Source organism: Aegilops tauschii, chromosome 6, assembly GCF_002575655.3.
Source record: "Aegilops tauschii subsp. strangulata cultivar AL8/78 chromosome 6, Aet v6.0, whole genome shotgun sequence".
Taxonomy (NCBI): domain Eukaryota; kingdom Viridiplantae; phylum Streptophyta; class Magnoliopsida; order Poales; family Poaceae; genus Aegilops; species Aegilops tauschii.
The window spans coordinates 132,684,799-132,706,235 of record NC_053040.3 but is presented as its reverse complement, the minus strand read 5'-3'; the positions used below and the strand labels follow the sequence as shown (position 1 = coordinate 132,706,235).

Genomic DNA, 21,437 nt, shown 5'->3' with positions numbered 1-21,437 from the left:
TCACTAGAATTTCTCATGCTAATTATTTGTATTCTATTTTGATGGATCCACATATGCCTTTGTCATATGCGAGAACTAAGTGTTGATGCGCCTAATTTTACTTCTGGTGTTTGTGTTCTCCAAAATTTTACTTTTAACTGGGTTGGACAGGACTGGGTAGACAATGAATTTATGGTGCATAGGATTTGCATCACTTGTGATGATCTTGATAGCTTTAAAAAGAATAAAAGTTTCTGAATGCTTAATCATTTTGATATGACCTCCAATATTGATGCTAAATATATGCCAAATAGCTTGTTGCATGATTACTTCCTTAAGTATGTTGTTGCACGCAATTTGGGTATGATGCATTTTTATTCACTTCGTTTGGGATGGTTTAGTGACGAGCATTACCAATCAAAGGATATAAAATATGCCCCATTTATATTGGCAAATCGAGTTGCAATATTTCGAGCTCCTATGGGCATAGTTTTTGTGAAACATTAAATGTACAACTATGGAGAGGGGTTAAAACGGATGATATATACATATACAACGCGTACTCCTTGTCTATTTTGTCTTTGCATTTTCAGAATAAGCAACACCGAGGATGGCTTTGTTTTCGAGAAGGAGAGGATGATGTAGACATAGGAGCCTCGGATACGACCAAAAACGCGCGAATATATATTTTGCAGGTGATTTCTTTTAGCAATAATTTCATGAATTATTGTATGGTAAAAGAAAAAAGATACAACACCTTGTTTATATTCAGAATTATTGAGGACTTATACAAGCCGCGCGTGAAGATGAGACGACCAAACAGAATTTGTATGTTTATACAGGCATACATCTGTGTGGTACAAGCAATATCATACATGCATGCATCGTGTGTGCCTCCACGTAATAGATGCCAATGCATCATGTATACGTGTGCATGTATATCATGCATGCAGAGCGTCATGTGCGAACCATATTGTTTTGCAGCGTATGTCAAAAGGAGGTGGACCTCAGCCTTCATGCACACCTACGAAAGCTCAAGTTGGACCTCGGATCAACCGGCGGTCCGGTACAATCTGGATTAGTACGCAAGACTTGACGGCGGCTGCGCACAACTTCTGTTCCATTGCACTAATAAATAGTTAGCCACTAGATAGGTTTTAGGTTTCGGGTTTTATTGTATTGTCTAGCCATCGCTACAATTTGTATCTACGAGACGTGTAGAACTACCGCCTTGTCAGATCCACAGTGAGATCCCAACTTTTGATCTAGTTCGTGTGCTTAATTTTTCATCCACAATTTTAGATTGCAGTTCACCTTTGTTCTTGCCGGTTCTTCGGTTGCTTGCAGGAACTCGAACCTCGTTGTTCAGGTTGGTTGTGCCTACGGCAAGATCAATAACCATCAAAGATGTTTAGCGATTGTCGAGGCGTATCGTCGGGTACGGTATAGTCGGATCGTCAAGGTCAAAATCCACCAAATCGATAGTTATCCCCACTCTCATCGAAAGACCGGGCTAGTCACATCAAGTTTGGAGGGAGCAAACGCAATGTAGACACGAAGATTTTTGGCGTGATTCTGATAGGTGGTGCTATCGTACATCCACGTTGATGGAGACTTCAACCCACGAAGGGTAACGGCTGTGCGAGTCCACGGAGGGCTCCACCCACGAAGGATCCACGAAGAAGCAACCTTGTCTATCCCACCATGGCCGCCTCACTTGGGTAGATCTTCACGAAGTAGGCGATCTCCTTGCCCTTATAAACTCCTTGGTTCAACTTCACAATCTTAATGGAGGCTCCCAAGTGACACCTAACCAATCTAGGAGACACCACTCTCCAAAAGGTAATAGATGGTGTGTTGATGATAAACTCCTTGCTCTTGTGCTTCAAATGATAGGCTCCCCAACACTCAATTCTCTTTCATAGATTTGGATATGGTGGAAAGATGATTTGAGTGGAAAGCAACTTGGGGAAGGCTAGAGATCAAGATTCTTGTGGTTGGATTGGAATGTCTTGGTCTCAACACATGAGTAGGTGGTTCTCTATCAGAAAATGAATGCTGAAAGTGTAGGCATGCTCTGATGGCTCTCACCACGAATGGAGGATGAGTGGAGGGGTATATATAGCCTCCACACAAAATCTAACGGTTACACACAATTTACCAAACTCGATGGGACCGAATAGTGAAACTCGGTCAGGCCGATATGGTTCAAAATATGAATGTTAGGATTTTTGGTGGGACCGACATGATCAATTCGGTGGGACCGATTGTGTTAGGGTTAGGGCATAACTTGATCTCGGTGAGATCGATCACATGAACTCGGTGAGACCGATTTCAATAATAGGCAAACAGAGAGTTGGTCAGGCAAACTCGGTGGGACCGATCGCTCATCTCGGTTAGACCGAAACGTTACGAAGAGGAAACAGAGAGTTTGCATTGCGAACTCGGTGGGACCGATCACTCATCTCGGTTAGACCGAAACGTTACGAAAAGGAAACAGAGAGTTTGCAATCCCATTTCAGTGAGACCGAGATCCCTATCGATGAGACCGGACTGATTAGGGTTTCTGGCAGTGGCTATGTCAAGTGAACTCGGTGGCGCTGGATAGATCAAATCGGTAGGGCCGAGTTTGACTTTAATTCTAGGACATATGTGGAAATGAAAAAGTGGTTGAGGGCTTTTGGAGCATATCACTAAGCATTTTGAGCAAGCAAGCCATTAAGCAATACCTTATCCCATTTTAATATTATTGGCTTTTTCTATAGACTCAATGTGATATTGGATCACTAAAAAAAAATGTAGAGTCTTGATCTTTTGCCAATATGTGTCCTTAGCATTTTGAGGGGTCCACATTCCTAGTCCATGCCATGCCAATCATTGAACTTTCTGAAAAGATTATCTTGAAAGAATATTAGTTTAATGAGCTATATGTTGTTAAGAATTACTAAAACCACCCAGGGATTAGTTACATTTTCATAGCCATATGCGCTCTTTTGCATCGCTCGAGTCTGACTCGTTGAAAACTGCCGAATCAAATGTTCCTAACGGGTGCGGATGGAAAGTGCTTTAAACATCGTGCACACAAGATTTTAATGCAGCCCTGGCCTGCCAAATGACTGATTTTTGCACCGCGCGGGCTTGGTTGCGCCTAGGCAGCCGACGAAACGCTCCCTTTGGGCTTCTGCTGGTCGTTTCACTTCCACGGCCCATAAGAAAGAAGAAAAATCTTAACTCTGTGAAGAAGACAGCCGCCGCAAACACACACGAGCTGGCCCAGCCACTCGAGGCACTCAGTAGTAGCGAAGGCGAAGCAGGCGGCGGCGCATCGAGCGACTGCGGCGGCGCGGAGCCAGTGACGGAGGGGGCGAGGGGCAGCGAGGTCGATCCGCGAACTCGACGTGCCGTTATCCGCGGAGGGGTGCGTCAACATCACATGACCTGCTGAAAACCCTAGCGCGAGCAACGGAAAGGAAGGGGAGGAAGGAACTCCGATCTCCCGGCCGAGACCACCGCGGCGCCGCCATGAAGCTGACGGTGAAGACTCTCAAGGGCACCCACTTCGAGATCCGGGTCCAGCACAATGACACCGTGAGATTCCCCCCGCCCGCTCCCCTCATTTAGTTCCAAATTTCCCCGACTTTTTTTAATTCAAACAGGGACCGTGTTTTTCGCTGGATGCACAGCTTCACGGAGATTTTGTTTCGGAAGTTCTCTAGTATTTCGATTAAACCAGATGATGTGACGGTGAGCTAGATGTTAGGGACATGTGGTTATGCGTTACGGACGGATTAGCTTATTAGATTTGGGTGTGCTACTGCTGATTAGGGTTTTTTGCCGAGGTGTTGGCCCTTGAATTCGAATTCCGTTTGCACTGCGTCCTCGCATTTACTTGTGAGTGCTCAGGATCGTCTTAGGGGAAGAACAGTGCGGGTGGGTTTGCAGGAAGGATGGTGAGCGTGTTGTTGTAGGCAGACTGTTTTAAAAAATATATGGGCAGACGATTTTTGGCAGTATTCCGAATGGACATGATTGGTAGACGCATGATGCTGTGGATATGCTGTGCTAATAGCTTGTTCCGGGGGTTGTGTTTTTTTTTTCTCGAATACGCACGAGTGTGCGTATCATATAATATAGAAGAAAGGGGGAAGAACCCTCCGCGGTTTAGTTACATGAGAGATTACAAGGCGCTACGCCACCGTCCACCTCATAGGACCTAACCGGACTACTCTCGATGAGCCCACTCCCGTGTCCCTACGAAGAACGTATCCAGCTCTCCTCGTAGCAGTCCCGCCTGCCTCCACACCTTGCTCTCGCTCGCAATCCGGTGCAGAACCTGCTGAAGGCTGGCCGTTGCCCCGTCGAAGACTGGCATTCCGGTGCTTCCACAGCTCCCACGTGACGAGGAGGCACAAGGTCCGTATCATCCTCGCCTGCTGCCCGTGGGTATCCTGCCAGGCACACCAATCAGGCAGGGGCTCTCCTACTCGCGGTGTGCCGTGCGGAACGCCCATGGCCGTGAACACCTTGGCCCACACTTCCCTCGCCAGAACACACTCAGTGAGCAGGTGGCCAATCGTCTCTTCGTGCTGATCACAGAAAGGGCACGTTTTGGGTGGATGGAAAGCTGGAGTTGGCGAGGATTTAGGTCCATGGCAATTGGCAAGTGATCTTCATGATCCAGGGTTCAGTTTGGGGTCGGAAGGTTGAGTTTCAGGAGTGCCATTGCCATTCTTTCCCATCTGCAGTAACCATATCCTTTGGACGCCTTGTTATCCACTGTTCTTCCCCACCTGTGTCCCTTTGCCATGAGGAGTGCACTTCTTTCCAAACTGTTTTGTGATCATAGCCTGATAGCTGAATATTTTTTGTCAAGATATACTATCTATGTTCTTTTTGAATTGATGACCTACCCGCAAAGTTTAACTCCCGATAAACTATATAGGTTTATATAATAAATACATGTGATATTTGCTGTTAATTTATTTTTCGGAGTATTATACTCGATGTATAGTTGTATTTTTTCGGTTTTGCTAAAACTTTTAGTTTGGTGTCATTCACGTAGTGGACCATCCGATTTTTTGGCATCGTGATTTGTGCAGACCATGTAAACGTTCGGCTGTGAGTAAGCTATTTAGACTAGCCACAATAGGTAGTAACATAGAGTAGTAACATGGGCCATGTTACTACTCTATGTTACTACCTCTATAGTGGGGAGTAACATATGTATAGTAACATGAAGCACTTATTTATTAGGCTATAGACACATTTTGCCTTGATATGTGTGATGTTACTCATACTAGTAGTAACTAGCTATGTTACCACATGCCTCTCTTTCTTCATTTATTACTTGCCACATCATCCATTTTATCTAGATATGTGTGATGTTACTACCTATGTTACTCCCATTGTGGGTAGTCTTATGTTTTTCTTAGGGTATGTAAGCTATTTATGTGGTGTGACGCGCGGCCTGTGCAGCCTTTGCTGGTTGTTAGACATTGGCTGGGGTGCAGCCCAATAGATTTTTGTGCTTTGACTTTTCTGTTGTCGTTTTTTTTAACGGAACGTGTTGTCGTTATTCGAACGTGAACCAGTTAGTATGTGTTTTCTTCTTTTTTTGCATACGTTATTTGGGGCTTCACTTTTTTCTTTTTTGCCCTACGTTTTGCGTCACTTATTCATGTGCAGTTGCTACCGTTGCAGCATAAATGCAATTAATGTGGGCTGTTTCTTTTTATATTTTTACTACTAGTTGCACGTGCGCGAGTTGCTAGCAATGCATTATGTGTAACTGTAATCATGTCGCAATTACAAGTATTTTAAGATAGGCTGTAATTGCAAGTTTTCAAGTTTGGCTGTAATTGCAAGTTTTCAAATGGGGTCGCAACTGCAATTATTTTCAGTCGGATCGCTCCTGTAAGATTTCAAATTAGGTTGTAATTGAAAGTTTTCAAGTGGGGTCACAACTGTAAGTTTTTCAAGTTGGGTCGCAACTACAAGTTTTCAAGTGAGATCGCAACTGCAGGTTTTTTAAGTTGGGTTGCAACTGCAAGTTTTCAATTGAAATCGCAACTGAAAGTTTTTAGATGAGGTCGCAATTGCTAGTTTTCAAGTCGGGTCGCAACTGCACGTTGCTACTTTTTTTAATTTTTCCGTCATTTTTTTCTAAAATATTTTTAGGGTCGATTTTTCCTTCCTAACGCGTCTCCTTTTTTCAACCCTAAATCACGTGATGACAAGCCCATGTAGAGAGTCTTTTTTCTTTTTCTTTTGTTGTTTTGAATTACATAGTGGATAGAAATCTAGCCCAGCCCAGCAACAAAAGGTGACGAATTGGCCTGCCAATGAAAACAGGCTAGAATAACAAATAGGTGATGTCAGCTGAGGTGAATGAGACCAAACTATAACTCATCTAAATGAGTTCTAGGCACTCCCTTTTTTGTTGTCAAAGTAGCATCTCAAAGACCTTTTAACTATGAATAGTAAAAATATTCAGTGGGAGTAATTACTTCAATATCATGCTAACTGTTTGCTTTGAATCAGATTATGGCTGTCAAGAAGAACATTGAAGAGATTCAAGGAAAGGATAGTTATCCATGGGGTCAACAACTGCTGATTCACAATGGCAAGGTTTTGAAGGATGAAAGCACATTGGATGAAAATCAAGTTAGCGAAGATGGATTTCTAGTTGTCATGCTTAGCAAGGTAGGCTGCTTATGCCCTGTACAGTATGGATAGTTTCAGTTTTGTCATATGCTATTGGATTATTTTCACTGACTGAATACTTGGTGTAACAGTTGTAATACTATTTCGCCTTATTTGATGCGCCACAATTTGCTGGCCTCCTGAAAGTTATTATTCACTAATGAAGAATATGCCTGAAATACTATTTCGCCTTATTTGATGCGCCACAATTTGCTGGCCTCCTGCCATAGTTTATCTATATTGCTCCTTCCTATGTTACAGTTATGCTGTACATTGTCCATTTATATAAAGTACTTGACACTTACAGCACTATTTTAACATTATTCAAGTTTTTCTTACTTGATGCGTCGGGCTTGTTCTTCTTCTCTTAAAATTAGAAGTATAACTATTTAATTATTTTCTGCAGAGTAAAGCTTCTGCTTCCAGTGGAGCTTCATCTGCCCAGGTAAAATTCTTCTCTTGCAGATGAAAGCACAATAGTAGCAAGCATATGTACTGACACATGAACCATTACTAGCCTTCAAGCACTCCTGTTACCAGTCAAGCACCTCCAGTTGCTCAACCACAAGCTCCTCAGCCCCAGTGAGTCCCTTTCTAGCGTCATGGTTGCATTTTACTGCATGCACATAGGGTCTTGCTCAAATTAAATGTATGCGTCATCTTTCTGCAGGGTCCCATCAACTACGACTTCTCAGCCTGAAAGACCACCCACAGAGTATGTTTGAAGTCTGCCAGTTGATATTGCATTAGGGTCTTTTTTACCACTTAAATTTCGTGTTTCTGCATGTATCCCTCCCAAGGGAAAACCAGTGTTCTTAAATTTCAGAGGCACGTCCTTCTGATGCTTGTTTCAGCTTTAAATCATGCAGTGTTGCATAAATGACCTCATAGCCGCAAAAGTTCATTTTGAAGAGTGACAACAAGCACAAGTAGCTGCATCAACTAATAGGTTGCAGTTTGTGAGGAGTGAAAAGTATATTTTTTAACTTCTCCGTGAACATGTAACATGAGTCAATAGGGTTATAATCAGCAACTTCCTGACTTAAGCACAATGGTTAATGAACATCAAAACTAGGTATTAAGTTAGAAGCACTGATCATAACTAGGTGAATTTCTGAGTGCATGAAAATCAAAAGCCATTGAAACAGCAATTTGCATAGCTGGGTAATGGGAAGTTAGGCCCCAAACTGGAATTTTTGGGATTGCTGTAACTGTATGGAGTATAGATCTGAATGGTTTTATAATAGTAGCATTGCATGATCCTACAATCTGTCTCTCAGTCTTGGTGGTGTGAATATGAACCAAACCATTTCCCTTTAAATTTACTAGTTCTGCTATGTAAAACTCTTGTTTCTTTTTTTGTCAGGACCCCTTCGAGTACAGTTGATCTTGCAGCATCGGATTTACTGTCAGGAAGCAATCTGGACACAATGATTAACCAGATAATGGAGATGGGGGGTGGCAGCTGGGACAGAGATAAGGTCCAAAGAGCTCTCCGTGCTGCTTATAACAATCCAGAACGTGCCATTGACTATCTGTACTCTGTGCGTATCTCTCCCCATCTGAATTTTTAATTTGGATCGATTTTATGATGCTATAGTTGATATTTTGTTTTCTCAAACATTAGGGTATTCCAGTGACAGCTGAAGTTGCTGTTCCGGTGGTTGGTCAAGGGGCAAACACCACTGATGCAGCTCCTGGAGAAACCGGCCTCTCTGGAATCCCAAACACAGCACCATTAGATCTTTTCCCACAGGTTTACTTTCCACCTTTGTCTGTGTAGTGCTGGTGCGGTGTTGCTTCTTTGAGTATCTTTTGACCAACTGAATGATGTAACAGGGGGCTTCCCATGCTGGAGGTGCTGCTGGGGGTGGATCACTTGATTTTCTTAGAAATAACCAACAGGTTCTTATCTTTATGTTTTGTCAGTTACTTCTCTCCTTTTGTGTTCTATGATCTTTCTGATAGAGAAAAAAATGAGGTACGGAACAATGGTGCACATGGGATCAAGCCAACCATTCTGTTTATTATTATCATTGCTCGTCAAACTATTCGATGATCTAATGTACTAGGAACAGAGATGACACGTGTGAATTTTTTACTTATAATTTGATGTTGTGATGGTAGCCAGTACTTGTCATGTGAATGCTGGTAGTTTGTCCACTCAAATCTGTACTCCCTCCATCTCAAATTATAAGGCATACATTAATTTGTTAAGGCAAGGTGTTTACCAAAGTACTACTTTGTTAGTATGTGGTTTATGCGAGATAAAATTGATGTCATTAGATTTGTATTAAGAAAGTTATGATTGCGATTTTATATATGTAGACAACATTAATTGAGTAACTATTAGTCAAAAATCTCCTCTTTAACAATTCAAAATATGCATGTTGGGACAGAGTAGTATCATGTTATGCATAACATTTGTCTTGACGAGTTTATGTGGATTACTTGTAGATATGTTAAGTATGTGGAAAGTAGAATTCTGTGGCAGGAGCATATACTGTGTTCAGTATAATTTGTTCTTTGTACAAGTGAATGCTGTGGTGCAAGCAGTTATTAGTTGGTCCATCACGCTACGCTGTAGGATACACATGTTTATTGTTACTTGGGATGCTTTTGTGCATAATGTTGGGATAGGAAAGTATCATCTTGCGTGTATCATTGCATTTGCATTCCGAACGAATTGTCATTTTCTATGTATATGCACTAAAAGTATGCAATGCTCCATTTAGTAGAGTATTAGCGATTAATGTAGTTTGATCGAATGAACCTCCCTTCAGTACCCTACCATGTGTTATTCTAATTTTGAATTAGTAGTATATTGCTAATTTGCTATTATGATTTGCAGTTTCAAGCACTTCGGGAAATGGTCCATACAAATCCACAAATTTTACAGGTTTTCTATCAATGTCTTGTTTTTGCTATGCTCACCTTCATTCTCTGTCTGAACTTTTTGCTGGTATTTCGCTACAGCCTATGCTCCAGGAATTGAGCAAGCAGAATCCTCAACTTCTGAGGTTGATTCAGGAGAACAATGATGAGTTCCTTCAGTTACTAAATGAGACATTTGAAGGCGGCGATGGGTACGTTTCTTTATTTGCTGAATTTATGTATTGTCTCATTTAAATAAGCTATAGAATTCATAGTACTAATTTTGCTTTCTTAGTTATAAACTGGAATCTCATCAATCTGTTATATCTGCTCACTGCCACTTGCCAGGTGGTTAGATTTTGTGGCAGGTGGTTTTGCCGTTTTGTTTGACTTCATCCTATCTTCTTAACGTATTGTTGTCAGTTTTGTTTTGGTTCAGGTCATACCAGTAACTGGTAATAAGTGGTTGTTTGGATAACTAGTATTTGAAACAAGTTTTAGTAAAATCAGTTTTAAGAGTATTTTTAGGAAAACCAGTTTTAAGTTGTTGTTTTATTAAAACTGGTTTATAGAATACTTTGTTTGGCGTCTCATTTGGGTCATCCTCAACCTTGAGAAAGATTCCAAACCGTTCACATGAGGCAACAGGGGAGGCACCGCGCCCAGCACGGCGACCACGGCACAGTTTGTGCTGCTCCCGGGCCTTTCACGGACATGGGGCGCTCGACCACGTCATGTCCATCAAATTGCTCGCCGTTGTTGGGCCCGCTGCGTGCGGCCACGGTGAGCTGGGGCGCCACGTACGCCACTGAGCTGCACCGTCGTGGCCTTGAGCACCGAGGAGATGGAGGCAATGACGGAGACGCACAATGTGTTGCGTGGGAAGGTGCTAAGCGCGGTCAACGTGACGGAAGCCGCGCTGTTCCTCGCGTCCGACCAGGCCGGGCCGCCGGGTTTGCCGGCGGCCACAACCTCGTCTTCGGCGGCGCCACCACTGCCATCAACCCCACCGTGCTACAGTCCATCGGCCTGCGAGGCTGTGATGTGATTCCATATATGTGTGTGTCGCACGCCGGTCATTTCATTAGCTGACCTACGCGGCGCAAAAGACCGCGCCGGAGGCCGGCTGCGGCGAGGTAGGTGTTATCCAGGCTGAACGGCGCGAGCACGGGACAGAGATCGAGTAGCTGTTCCTTGAGGAGGTCAGGCCGTGGCCTGCCCCAGCCGCTGCTTCACTGACGGTAAGAATGGTGGGCTCGCCGGCGGCACCAACGTGCGGGATTTGCACTACATCGTCGACGGTCGAGGGAGCAGCAGCCGGGGCACTCACACCAGCACCTTGAATCGGCTGACCATGCTGTACTGGACGCTGCGCGCCGCTGTTTCCAGGAAAGCCATCTACATCTCATCACATACACGGCGGCCGCAGCGGCGCCGAGCACGCCCACGGTCACAGGAGAAACGCCGATGTCGTCCTCACCGACGAGCAGCAGCCACAACACCTGAAACGGGCCTTTCCTTGCCGTATTAGTAGACATACTCAGCGCTACCCACTCGGCGTAGGTTTCATGGAAGCTAGAGTCTGCGATTGAAACGAACGATAAACTAAACTGGTTTGTAGAAAAACGACGATTAGTCGTATCGTCGTTTTTCCAAATACTCCTTTTTCTGGTTTATGGGAAACCAAGTTTTCCTTATCCCGAGATTTGGTGGACCAACCAAACATAGTTTTAGGTGGTTAGAATCCTAAACGTGATTAGTGGAAACAGGTTTGATATAAATCCCTTATCCAAACAACCCCTAAATGTTTTTAGGCTTGTGCTGTTTCAAGTATAGCATATACTGCTAATATAGTTTTTTTTTGCGGGAGCTGCTAATATAGTTTCTGAACATAACATGATAAGCTAGCATAAAGTGGCGCCTCAAAGAACTTGTGTGTGTGCTACTTTATGTAAAAATATCTATTAGCTGCTGATGCATCCTTTCCCCTGTACTTTGTGCTTTCAACCAATCATGGTGCTTCATTCTCACAATCTTTTCAATTTTAGTAGTCTACAGTGATATATCTACTAAATCATACTTGTCGGACATTTCCAGGGACTTTTTGGACCAGGCTGACCAGGATGAGATGCCTCATGCTATCAGTGTGACACCAGAAGAGCAAGAGGCAATTGGGAGGGTATGCCTCATAATTACCTTAAATGGCCTCTGGCTGCATAAATACACCATGCATCTCACTTATTCACCTTGGTTGATTGGATTTGTTTTCGCTCTTCAGTTGGAAGCCATGGGGTTTGAGAGAGAACGTGTCATTGAAGCATTCTTCGCCTGCGACAGGAATGAGCAACTCGCTGCAAACTATCTTCTTGAGCATGCTGGCGACGAAGAATAGAGAAAAAAAAATAGTTCACATTGGTTGATGGTGACTGTTTTACTTTGTGGGACCATGACAGTGCTTGTTATGGACATCTGACCCAGATTGATGGTGACTGTTCGGAGTGGCTACACAAGTTGAGATGGAGCTAATGCTCGGTTGAACAGATTATCTGTATGCACAACACCTTTAGGTTACTTGCATTCCGAATTTGAAAAAACTTGTAGAATGAGCAAAATTTATTGGGAGCTATCGGAGGAGTGTGATCATTGGAACATCAGTTCTGATGATACGGTCATCACTAGCTTGGATTATACAAGAAAATCCCAAAACGATCCTGGCCCAAACCGGTTACTGGTTACATTGAGATGACCATGTTGATACGGACATCCAATTTTGCATATACTGCGGCGAGAACCCCTGGTCCAAAACCATCCTGGTTGTAGACGACAGATGGTTCTCCTTGAATGCCCTGGCAACAGATTGCAGTGAAAGAACAGCCGAGGAACATACTCCTACTTGTCATTCTCGCTGCTTAGCTGAAATAGCAGCAAGCATCTCCTGCCATCAGTGAGATATGCTGTCGTCCGACCACTCCCCTCTAAATCTCTCCTGGCTGGCGCCTCTCTCGTCATCCTTGGCACTTTGGCAGTGACAGTAACTGTTTTCCTGGACCAGCACGTTGCCAGGCATGACCAGCTCGGGCAGCGCAAGGACGAGTTTTCGCAGTCCATCAGTTCATCAAAATCGGTTAGAACTTGCGTTTTATTTTGGAACGCAGGGAGTACCACATTGAGAATTCAATTTTGAGGCAAACAAGCATCGCCTACAGTGACAAGAGGGTAAGCAGACGAACAATTTGCTCTCTTATGATACTTCTACTAATTATTTAATCCCTTCTCGAGGCGAGAAGACTACATGTACATAAAAATCGAACAAAGGAAACCATCAGGGTGCAGCACAAAAACAACATCCGGGCTAAACGAAACTCTGTCGCATCTGCATCTCAGTCACAGCGTGCAGCAAAGCTTGGAGTCCATCGACGCCAAGCAAATGCAGAATGCTTGGTATCCAGTCAAGGGGTATCTGCAAATGAGATATTCCCATCAGAAAATGTTACTACTAGTTACATTCATCGACGAATGTCGATGATCAGCAAGGGAAATGATCGATGCCTTACCTGAAATCCATTATGTACTTGGACTTCCCGACCCTACCAAGCTGCAAGATCGTCTGCCTCCCATTTTCCTGTCGAGCACAAGTTGTCGATATCATGATATGTTGCTCAGTCTGATCTAACCCCATTGAAAGCTGGAGCAGAAATTTTACCTCCAAAGTCATCTGAAAGTTCTTCACTGATGTCTGCACCTTGTATCCCATCCTCCCAACCCTCTCTCTGAAATCTAGTTCGTAGCGCTTCGTCATCTGTTGCAAATGCAGAAAACAAACACACTGCGTTTTAGGTACTGATGAGCAAGAGGATACATCTCTCAGCTTAACTCCCAATTCCCGACACGTCGATCCGAAGGCTCAGTAAGTTTCTTGAGGGAAGCTGCTTACATTGTTGTAGAAAGGTGATCTTGAGCAGAGTTGTTCAGCTCTGCTCCTCTTCTCCTGCCAATCCTTTGGAAGCCCACTGACATGCTGAATCTGCAGCAACATTTCCACAACTAATGACCATATGCCTCACTCCTTGGTTTAAACGAATCCATTTAAGTTCACTAATGAATCTCCCAGTGTTGCAAATGGATTTACCTGAGCAGAACTGTTGGTCCTCAACTGCATGGACTGGTTCTTGGGGATCCATGCCCTCATGCTTCTGAAACTCCCCGTGAGCGTAGTAATAGTAGGGGCAAATCTGTAGGAACCAAAAATTGGTCAAGAAAAGCCATATAATCCATGGGCAGGTCACTGACGGAGATTGATGAATCTTACGCGATAACGCCGAGAAGCCGCTTGGATTGGCTCTTCAGCTCATCGACCCGGTTCCCCTGCATCGGCGACCATTAATACTCATCATTGGTTCATGTTCACCATGGTAATCAGTCTCGAATCCAGGAGAGCGACATGAAGAATCACGAAGGGGAACGTCATGTACCTGTCCCCAAATCTGGTACTTGGATCCAACAAGATTGGCACCCATAGTCCCGAGGAAGTTCTTGTCGGAGCTGCAGAAGACGCCGTCCTGGTTCTGCGCCACGATGAACTCCGACCTCCCTCTCCTCCTCCGGTGCCGGGCCACCGCCAGCTTCCGGTCCTGCCGCCCCTGCCCCTCCTGCAATCGCACAACAGAGAGACGGGCACGCACGAATCCTTATGACACCAATCTCAGCAGCTAATCACACCACTCTCCCCTGGATTTTGAAATCTTGAAGCCCTGAAAGCGGAGGAGGAAGGACGGGGGGATTAGCTCACGTTGGTGTAGAGCGAGTAGAGCGCCACGCCTCTGGCACCAGTGGCCTTCTCCCTGACGACGACGCAGGTGCACCTCCCGACGTCGAGCGGCAGCGGGCGGCACAGCAGCGCCCTGTTGGGCAGGGTGGCCCAGGACGCGGCCGGCGCCGCCTCGTTGTCGGAGAGGTCCCACGCCTCGTAGGACGACGACGCCGGCGCCGGCGGCGCCGGCGGCAGCAGCTCCCTCCCCCTCGGCCCGACGAACACGGGCAGCCCCGCCGCCTCCTCGCCCTCCATGCGGGCCTGCAGCGACGACGGCTTCAGCGGCGCCGCCTTCGCGGCAGCAGGCGCCGTCGCCCTCTTTTCCTCCTTGCCGGGGCCGAGATTGGCCGCGCCCAGGTTCTCCTTCTCGGCAGAGACCGCCGGCGCGCGTGGCCGCGTGGCGGCCGCAGGCGTGTTTGCGGCCGCGTTGCAGCTGAGGGGGGCCAGCGGCTCCCTCTTGGGCGGCGTGGCTGCCATTGGTGCGCGCGCGAGGGGAGGTGGAGGTGGACGGGGGTTTCGTAGTGCGCGGAGCTCGCGTGCGTGTTAGTGCGAGGCTTGGCTGGTGCTTAATCTATGGACCAAATGGCGCTGTGGGTGGTGGTTTGGAGGGAGGATTTAAATTTGAAACGCGTGATGAGTGGCGAGTGCTAACGGTCGCCGTCTCGGGAGCTGGACCCTTTCTCTGTGGTGGCGATGTGATTTGCTTTTGGACTTTGTTGGATTTTTGCTCTTGGACTTCCCCACCGTGACCGAGTTTGAATAACACTTGGCGTGACTTGAGCATGGACTATGGCGTTGCTGATGGTGGTTTGGAGGGAGATTTAAGTTTGGAGGGGGATTTAAATGAGCTGCTGCTGCTCTCTGCTTGCTTTTTGCTCGCGCTGCATGCAGTTTTTGCCAGGAGACAGGAAGTGTTCAGTGGAAATAAATGAAGCGTCGGGAGGGATACGAGGCGAGCAGGACAGATGAAGAGCAAGCGGGGCCGTAACGTTGACGCTTCATGGCTGACGACAGCTTTTACTCCCAAGTGCCAGCTTGCATATGTGTCAGTACTCTAAAGCTACAGTTTTTTTTAGATCCTAAGCTGCATTCTTTAAAAGGGGAAGTACGAGCAGGCCACCTTTGGAAGCAGCACCGTGCCCGCCTTGTTTGTTCAATCTTATGTAGTACTAGTACTAGCAACTTGTTTGAAACTTTTAAATTCAACAAAGGCCAAAGTTCAAACATACCTCCCTCCATCTCAAAATAAGTGTCTCAAGCTTAGTATAACTTTATAAAGTTAGTACAAACTTGAGAAACTTACTTTGAGACGAAGAGAGTAGATGTGTACTTTCGTTTGTTCGAACTTCAATATTACCATGCCCAACTCATGCGTGTTTGTGCCTCAGTGGTGGCCGGTGACAACCGGTGTCCTACGTTTACAGGAGGAGACATATACTTGGGACGAAGGCTGAGTTTGATTTCTTTACAAAAACATATCTAGGCCGATACGTAATGGTAAAGACAGATTGTCAAGTTGTGCGGCGACTCTGGGAGTCCGAGAAGGAGGAGACGATATCATGTGCTTAGGGAGATGAAGCTTTTGTTGGAATTTACTAGTAGGCCTTTGGCCCAAAGCCCAACTAAAATTCTGAAATTCTCTTGGCCCATTCATGCATAGCTAGTGAGTGGTGTGAGTGGGACTAAAGTTTAGTCCCACCCCAAAAGTTGACTGAGACTTGCATCTCTTTATAAGCTGAGCTCTTCTACCACTTGTATGAGCATGAGAAGAGGAGACCTACACGCGCGCTCCTCCTCCTCGCTGCGCTGCGCTGCGCGCCGCGTGTTGCGGAAATGAGTCGAGCTGAGGACAAAGCTATGCACGTTGTCTATATTTTTGCTGCTCGGGAAAAATTAATAAGTCATTAATTAAATTAATGGGCGCGTTAATTACTCAGCTGTTTCCGATTCTTTTGGATCGTGGGGCAGACGTCTACCCTAGCCGCCGCCGCATCGTATGGTTTCGCACCACCGTTCCAGATCATTGCGTCGGCACACAAGTCTTCTCCATCCCTCCTTTCGGCGTGCACCGCGAGAAGGGACAGCAGGCCTCCGGAACCCCGCCTCTCATGATCCTGTACGGGAGAGGGGCGATCAGGTTTTTGTGGAGGCCACTCGCGCGACTACTGGCAGCGACGACTTCGCCAACGACAACTTCTTCCCTGACCTCGGCAACCTCCTCATTAACGACATGGGCGACAACATCAACGCTGCACCGTATGTGATCTTGTCCTCCTTGTTTGAGATCTTGCTAGAATTCTTAGTTCTAGTTTGTGCCCTAGATATGATCTGTTCATCTACTATGCTAGTCCGCATGATTAGTTTAGTCTTCGTTCTTGCTGTCATGATTTATTTAGTGCTTATTCGGATTAAAACTCGTAGTAATTTGCTAATATATTCAACAATCCAAAAACCTGATTATAGGCAATTTACTTCAAGTGGTTTTACTGCGCATCTGAAGCCGCCTATCTTTAAGGGCGTGCAATATAAGAGGTGGCGCACGAGAGCAGTTTACTGGTTCCAGACCATGTACTGCTATGACGCCACCAAGGGCAAGCCTGAGGGCAATCTTGATCCTGCACAGCAGGAAGCTTTTACGAAGATCGATACCCTCTTTAAAGGTGCCCTTCTGAGTGTTCTTGATGATTCCATTGTGGATTCATATATGTCATTTGACAACAGCAAGGACATGTTGGCTGCGCTCGAGGCCAAGTTTGGGGCCTCAGACGCTGGCAGCGAGTTGTACGTCATGGAGCAATTCTATGACTACAAGATGACTGATGAGCGCTCTGTTGTCCAACAAGCTCATGAGATACAGTCGCTCGCAAAGAAATTTGAGTACTTCAAGTGTGTGTTGCCGGACAAATTTATTGTTGGAGGCATCATTGCCAAGCTTCCACCTTCGTGGAACAATTTTACTACTTCCCTGAAACACAAGAGACAAGAGTTTTCCGTTTCGGATCTCATTGGTACTCTTGATGTTGAAGAGAAGGCGAGAGCAAAAGACACACGTGCTCGAGTTGCTGAGGGAGCTTCTAGTGCCCACATGGTGCATAAGAAGAACTTCCAGCCCAACAAGTTCAAAAACAACAAGAACAAAACTCAGGGCAAAGGCAAGTTTGATGCAAAGAACAATCCGTCACATTCTACCAACTTCAAGAAGAATTCTCATAAGAAGGGGAAGGGACTTTGCCATGTCTGCGGTGATCCTAATCACCGGGCTCCGAAATGTCCTAACCGCTTTGAGGAGCGTGAACATGAGAAGAGCGGCAAGTCGCTAATGTTGTCATCGGTGATACTGATATGAAGGAATCAGGGTACGATATTTTTCCTATCATCCTTTCAGTATTTCAATCTCTTGATTGGTTAATTGACACTGGTGCCAATGTACATGTTTCTGCTGACGCCTCCATGTTTTTTACTTACCAGGTCACTGGGACTTCTCTCGTGCTGATGGGGAACGGGTCACATGCCACTGTTCGAGGTGTCGGTACGGTCGATCTAAAGTTTACTCCGGGGAAGATCGTGCATCTAAAGAATGTTCATCATGTGCCGTCAATCAATAAGAATCTCGTTAGCGGTTCCCGTTTATGTCAAGATGGGTTTAAATTGGTTTTTGAGTCCAATAAAGTTGTAATTTCTAAGTGTGGACAATTTGTTGGAAAAGGCTACGAGTGTGGAGGCTTGTTCCGCCTGTCTTTGTCAGATATTTGCACTAAAGTTATTAATCATGTTTGCCACGATAATGAGTCTAATATTTGGCATTCACGACTTTGTCATATTAACTTTGGTTGCATGACGCGGCTAGCCAACATGAGTTTAATTTCTAAATTCACCACAGTCAAGGGCTCCAAGTGCCAAGTGTGTGTGCAAGCTAAGCAACCTTGCAAGTCCCATAAGACTGCAGAGGCAAGAAATTTGGCGCCACTAGAGCTTATACATTCTGATCTTTGTGAGATGAATGGTGTGTTGACAAAAGGTGGAAAGAAATACTTCATGACGTTGATTGATGACTCCACTAGATATTGTTATGTGGATCTTCTGAAATCAAAAGACGAGGCTTTAAATTTCTTCAAAAACTATAAAGCTGAAGCAGAGAACCAACTTGATCGAAAAATCAAACAGCTTAGGTATGATCGTGGTGGAGAGTATTTTTCCAATGAATTTGATTAGTTTTGTGCTGAACATGGTATAATCCATGAGAGGACGCCTCCCTACTCACCTCAGTAAAATGGGGGTAGCCGAAAGAAAGAACCGAACTCTAACTGATATGGTTAACACCATGTTAGACACATCGGATCTCTCCAAGGCATGATGGGGGGATGCGCTAATGACTGCATGTCATGTCCTAAACCGAGTTCCCACAAAACATAAGGCCGTAACTCCTTTTGAGGAATGGGAAAGGGAAAGGTTGAAACTCTCCTACCTACGTACTTGGGGTTGTTTGGCGAAAGTCAATATACCAATTCCCAAGAAGCGCAACCTTGGACCAAAAACCGTGGATTGTGTTCTTCTGGGCTATGCTTTTCATAGCATTGGCTATAGATTTTTTATAATAAAATCTGAGGTATCCGACATGCATGTTGGTACAATTATGGAGTCGAATGATGCAACTTTCTTTGAGGACATATTTCCTATGAAGGATATGTCCAAGTTCATCAAATCAGGAGATACCTACTCCTTCTAGTCAGGAATTTGCTGTAATTCCTGAACCCACCATTGCGATGGAACATGTTGAGAATCCTGTTGAGGATGACAATGAAAATCCTATAAGGAGTAAGCGACGGAGGACCACAAAGTCCTTTGGTGATGATTTCATTCTGTACCTCGTGGATGACACACCCAGGACTATTTCAGAAGCCTATGCATCTTCTGATGCAGACTATTGGAAGGAAGCTGTCCGCAGCGAGATGGATTCCATCTTAGCTAGCGGAACCTGGGAAATCACTGATCGTCCTTATGGGTGCAAACCTGTACGATCTAAGTGGGTGTTCAGGAAAAAGCTTAGACCTGATGGTACGATTGAAAAGTACAAGGCACGACCCTTGGCTAAGGGTTATACCCAGAAAGAAGGTGAAGATTACTTTGATAATTACTCACCTGTGGCTAGACTGACCACTATTCGGGTGCTACTATCACTGGTTGCCTCACATGGTCTTCTCGTTCATCAAATGGACGTTAAGACGACTTTCCTCAATGGAGAGTTGAAGGAGGAAATCTACATGGATCAGCCAGATGGTTTTGTAGTACCTGGTCAGGAAGGAAAGGTGTGCAAGTTATTAAAGTCTTTATATGGCCTTAAACAAGCTCCTAAGGAGTGGCATGAGAAGTTCGAAAGAACATTAACTGCTGCAGGCTTTGTGGTAAACGATGGTGACAAGTGTGTGTACTATCGCCATGGTGGGGGCGAAGGAGTTATTCTTTGTCTGTATGTCGATGACATACTGATCTTTGGAACCAAACTTGATTTAATCAAGGAGATTAAGGATTTCTTATCTCGTTGCTTTGAGATGAAGGATCTAGGAGTAGCTGATGTTATCTTGAACATCAAGCTGTGAGAGATGAGAATGGTGGGATTACACTACTTCAGTCTCACTATGTGGAAAAGGTCTTGAGTCGTTTTGGGTATAGCGACTGCCAGCCTTCTCCAACTCCATATGATGCTAGTGTGTTGCTTCAAAAGAATCGACAGATTGCTAGAGATCAACTGATATGTTCTCAGATTATTGGCTCGCTTATGTATTTGGCGAGTGCCACGAGGCTTGACATTTCTTTTGCTGTGAGCAAACTGAGTCGGTTTGTGTCAGAACCGGGAGATGATCATTGGCATGCGCTTGAGAGAGTTATGCGCTATTTGAAAGGCACCGCGAGCTATGGAATTCACTACATCGGGTATCCGAGGGTACTGGAGGGTTATAGTGACTCAAACTAGATATCTGATGCTGATGAGATTAAGACCACAAGTGGTTCTGTTTTTACACTTGGTGGTGGTGGTGTTTCCTGGAACTCTTGCAAGCAGACCATCTTAACGAGGTCAACTATGGAAGCAGAACTCACAGCATTAGACACTGCCACTGTTGAAGCAGGGTGGCTTCGTGAGCTCTTGATGGACTTACCTATGGTTGAAAAACCAATACCCCCTATCCAGATGAACTATGATAATCAAACTGTGATCGTCAAGATAAAGAGTTCTAAGGACAATATGAAGTCCTCAAGGCATGTGAAGAGGAGACTAAAATCTGTCAGAAAATTGAGGAACTCCGGAGTTATTACGTTGGATTATATCCAAACATCGAAAAACTTGGCAGATCCCTTTACAAAGGGTTTATCACGTAACGTGATAGATAATGCATCGATGGAGATGGGTTTGATACCCACCGCATGAATTGTCCATAGTGGTAACCCACTCTATGTGATCGGAGATCCCATGAAGTAGAAGTGGGAGACAAGCTGTTGGTCAGCTGAGAGGAGAGTATTCCTATTTTAATTATCCCACTCTGTGAAGATGCAATACTCTCCTGATCTACATGGCAGGTTGATAGTTATCTTAATGTGTTCCAAGTGGCTTATTTGAGTAAGCAGAGATGTTGTCCTGCAGAGCATCTCCTGAGGAACACACCTATATGAATTTGACTGTTAACGTCGCAGTCTGTGAGAATTGGGTGTTCTCTAATAAATTCATGAAAGGCCCCGGAGTATGACGTATACGCTCCACCCGAGGGGAAGCCTTGCGGCAGCCCAGTATCGGTCAATAATTTGTGTGAAACTAGTCTCGCAGGAAACTTGTAGTTCAAGGCATAGTCCACTATTCAAGTTGTGAACTAGTGTAGCATAAAACTCTAAGTGGAAGTTCAACTTCACAGTCTCCACTAAGCACCGGCATATAAACAATGTTTTGGAACTAAATGATGAGATGTGCCAATGAGACTTTGTGGGGGATTGTTGGAATTTACTAGTAGGCCTTTGGCCCAAAGCCCAACTAAAATTCTGAAATTCTCTTGGCCCATTGTGACGCCCCCGATTCGACCGTACA

General features: G+C 45.1%; 2 protein-coding genes across 2 annotated transcripts; one reads left to right on the top strand and one right to left on the bottom strand.

Annotated features, from left to right (window-relative positions):
- The first annotated feature begins 3,197 nt into the window (after positions 1-3,197).
- On the top strand, positions 3,198-12,181 carry LOC109766915 (ubiquitin receptor RAD23b). Its single transcript, XM_020325671.4, has 12 exons — positions 3,198-3,567; positions 6,520-6,681; positions 7,088-7,126; positions 7,199-7,263; positions 7,352-7,396; positions 8,048-8,225; positions 8,309-8,437; positions 8,521-8,586; positions 9,533-9,580; positions 9,658-9,767; positions 11,653-11,734; positions 11,834-12,181. The coding sequence occupies exons 1-12, from the start codon at positions 3,502-3,504 to the stop codon at positions 11,945-11,947; spliced, it is 1,104 nt and encodes a 367-aa protein (XP_020181260.1). The 5' UTR covers positions 3,198-3,501; the 3' UTR covers positions 11,948-12,181.
- A 591-nt stretch (positions 12,182-12,772) lies between these two features.
- Positions 12,773-15,040, bottom strand: LOC109766916 (tubby-like protein 4). The gene is made up of 8 exons (XM_020325672.4): positions 14,345-15,040; positions 14,028-14,204; positions 13,865-13,920; positions 13,685-13,787; positions 13,490-13,579; positions 13,259-13,354; positions 13,110-13,177; positions 12,773-13,015 (listed from the first exon to the last, which is right to left on the bottom strand). Exons 1-8 carry the CDS (start codon positions 14,840-14,842, stop codon positions 12,940-12,942), a joined length of 1,164 nt encoding a protein of 387 aa, XP_020181261.1. The 5' UTR covers positions 14,843-15,040; the 3' UTR covers positions 12,773-12,939.
- Between the last annotated feature and the right edge of the window lie 6,397 nt (positions 15,041-21,437).

What these genes read in the sequence shown, in the direction of transcription:
- LOC109766915 (XM_020325671.4), top strand. Translation starts at nt 3,502, where the DNA reads ATGAAGCTGACGGTGAAGACTCTCAAGGGCACCCACTTCGAGATCCGG. An exon ending in GTGGAGCTTCATCTGCCCAG is followed by an intron (nt 7,127 to 7,198) that starts GTAAAATTCTTC and finishes AACCATTACTAG; the next exon opens with CCTTCAAGCACTCCTGTTAC. An exon ending in TTCTTAGAAATAACCAACAG is followed by an intron (nt 8,587 to 9,532) that starts GTTCTTATCTTT and finishes TATGATTTGCAG; the next exon opens with TTTCAAGCACTTCGGGAAAT.
- LOC109766916 (XM_020325672.4), bottom strand. Translation starts at nt 14,842, where the DNA reads ATGGCAGCCACGCCGCCCAAGAGGGAGCCGCTGGCCCCCCTCAGCTGC. An exon ending in CGGCTTCTCGGCGTTATCGC is followed by an intron (nt 13,788 to 13,864) that starts GTAAGATTCATC and finishes TGGTTCCTACAG; the next exon opens with ATTTGCCCCTACTATTACTA. An exon ending in GATCACCTTTCTACAACAAT is followed by an intron (nt 13,355 to 13,489) that starts GTAAGCAGCTTC and finishes CATTTGCAACAG; the next exon opens with ATGACGAAGCGCTACGAACT.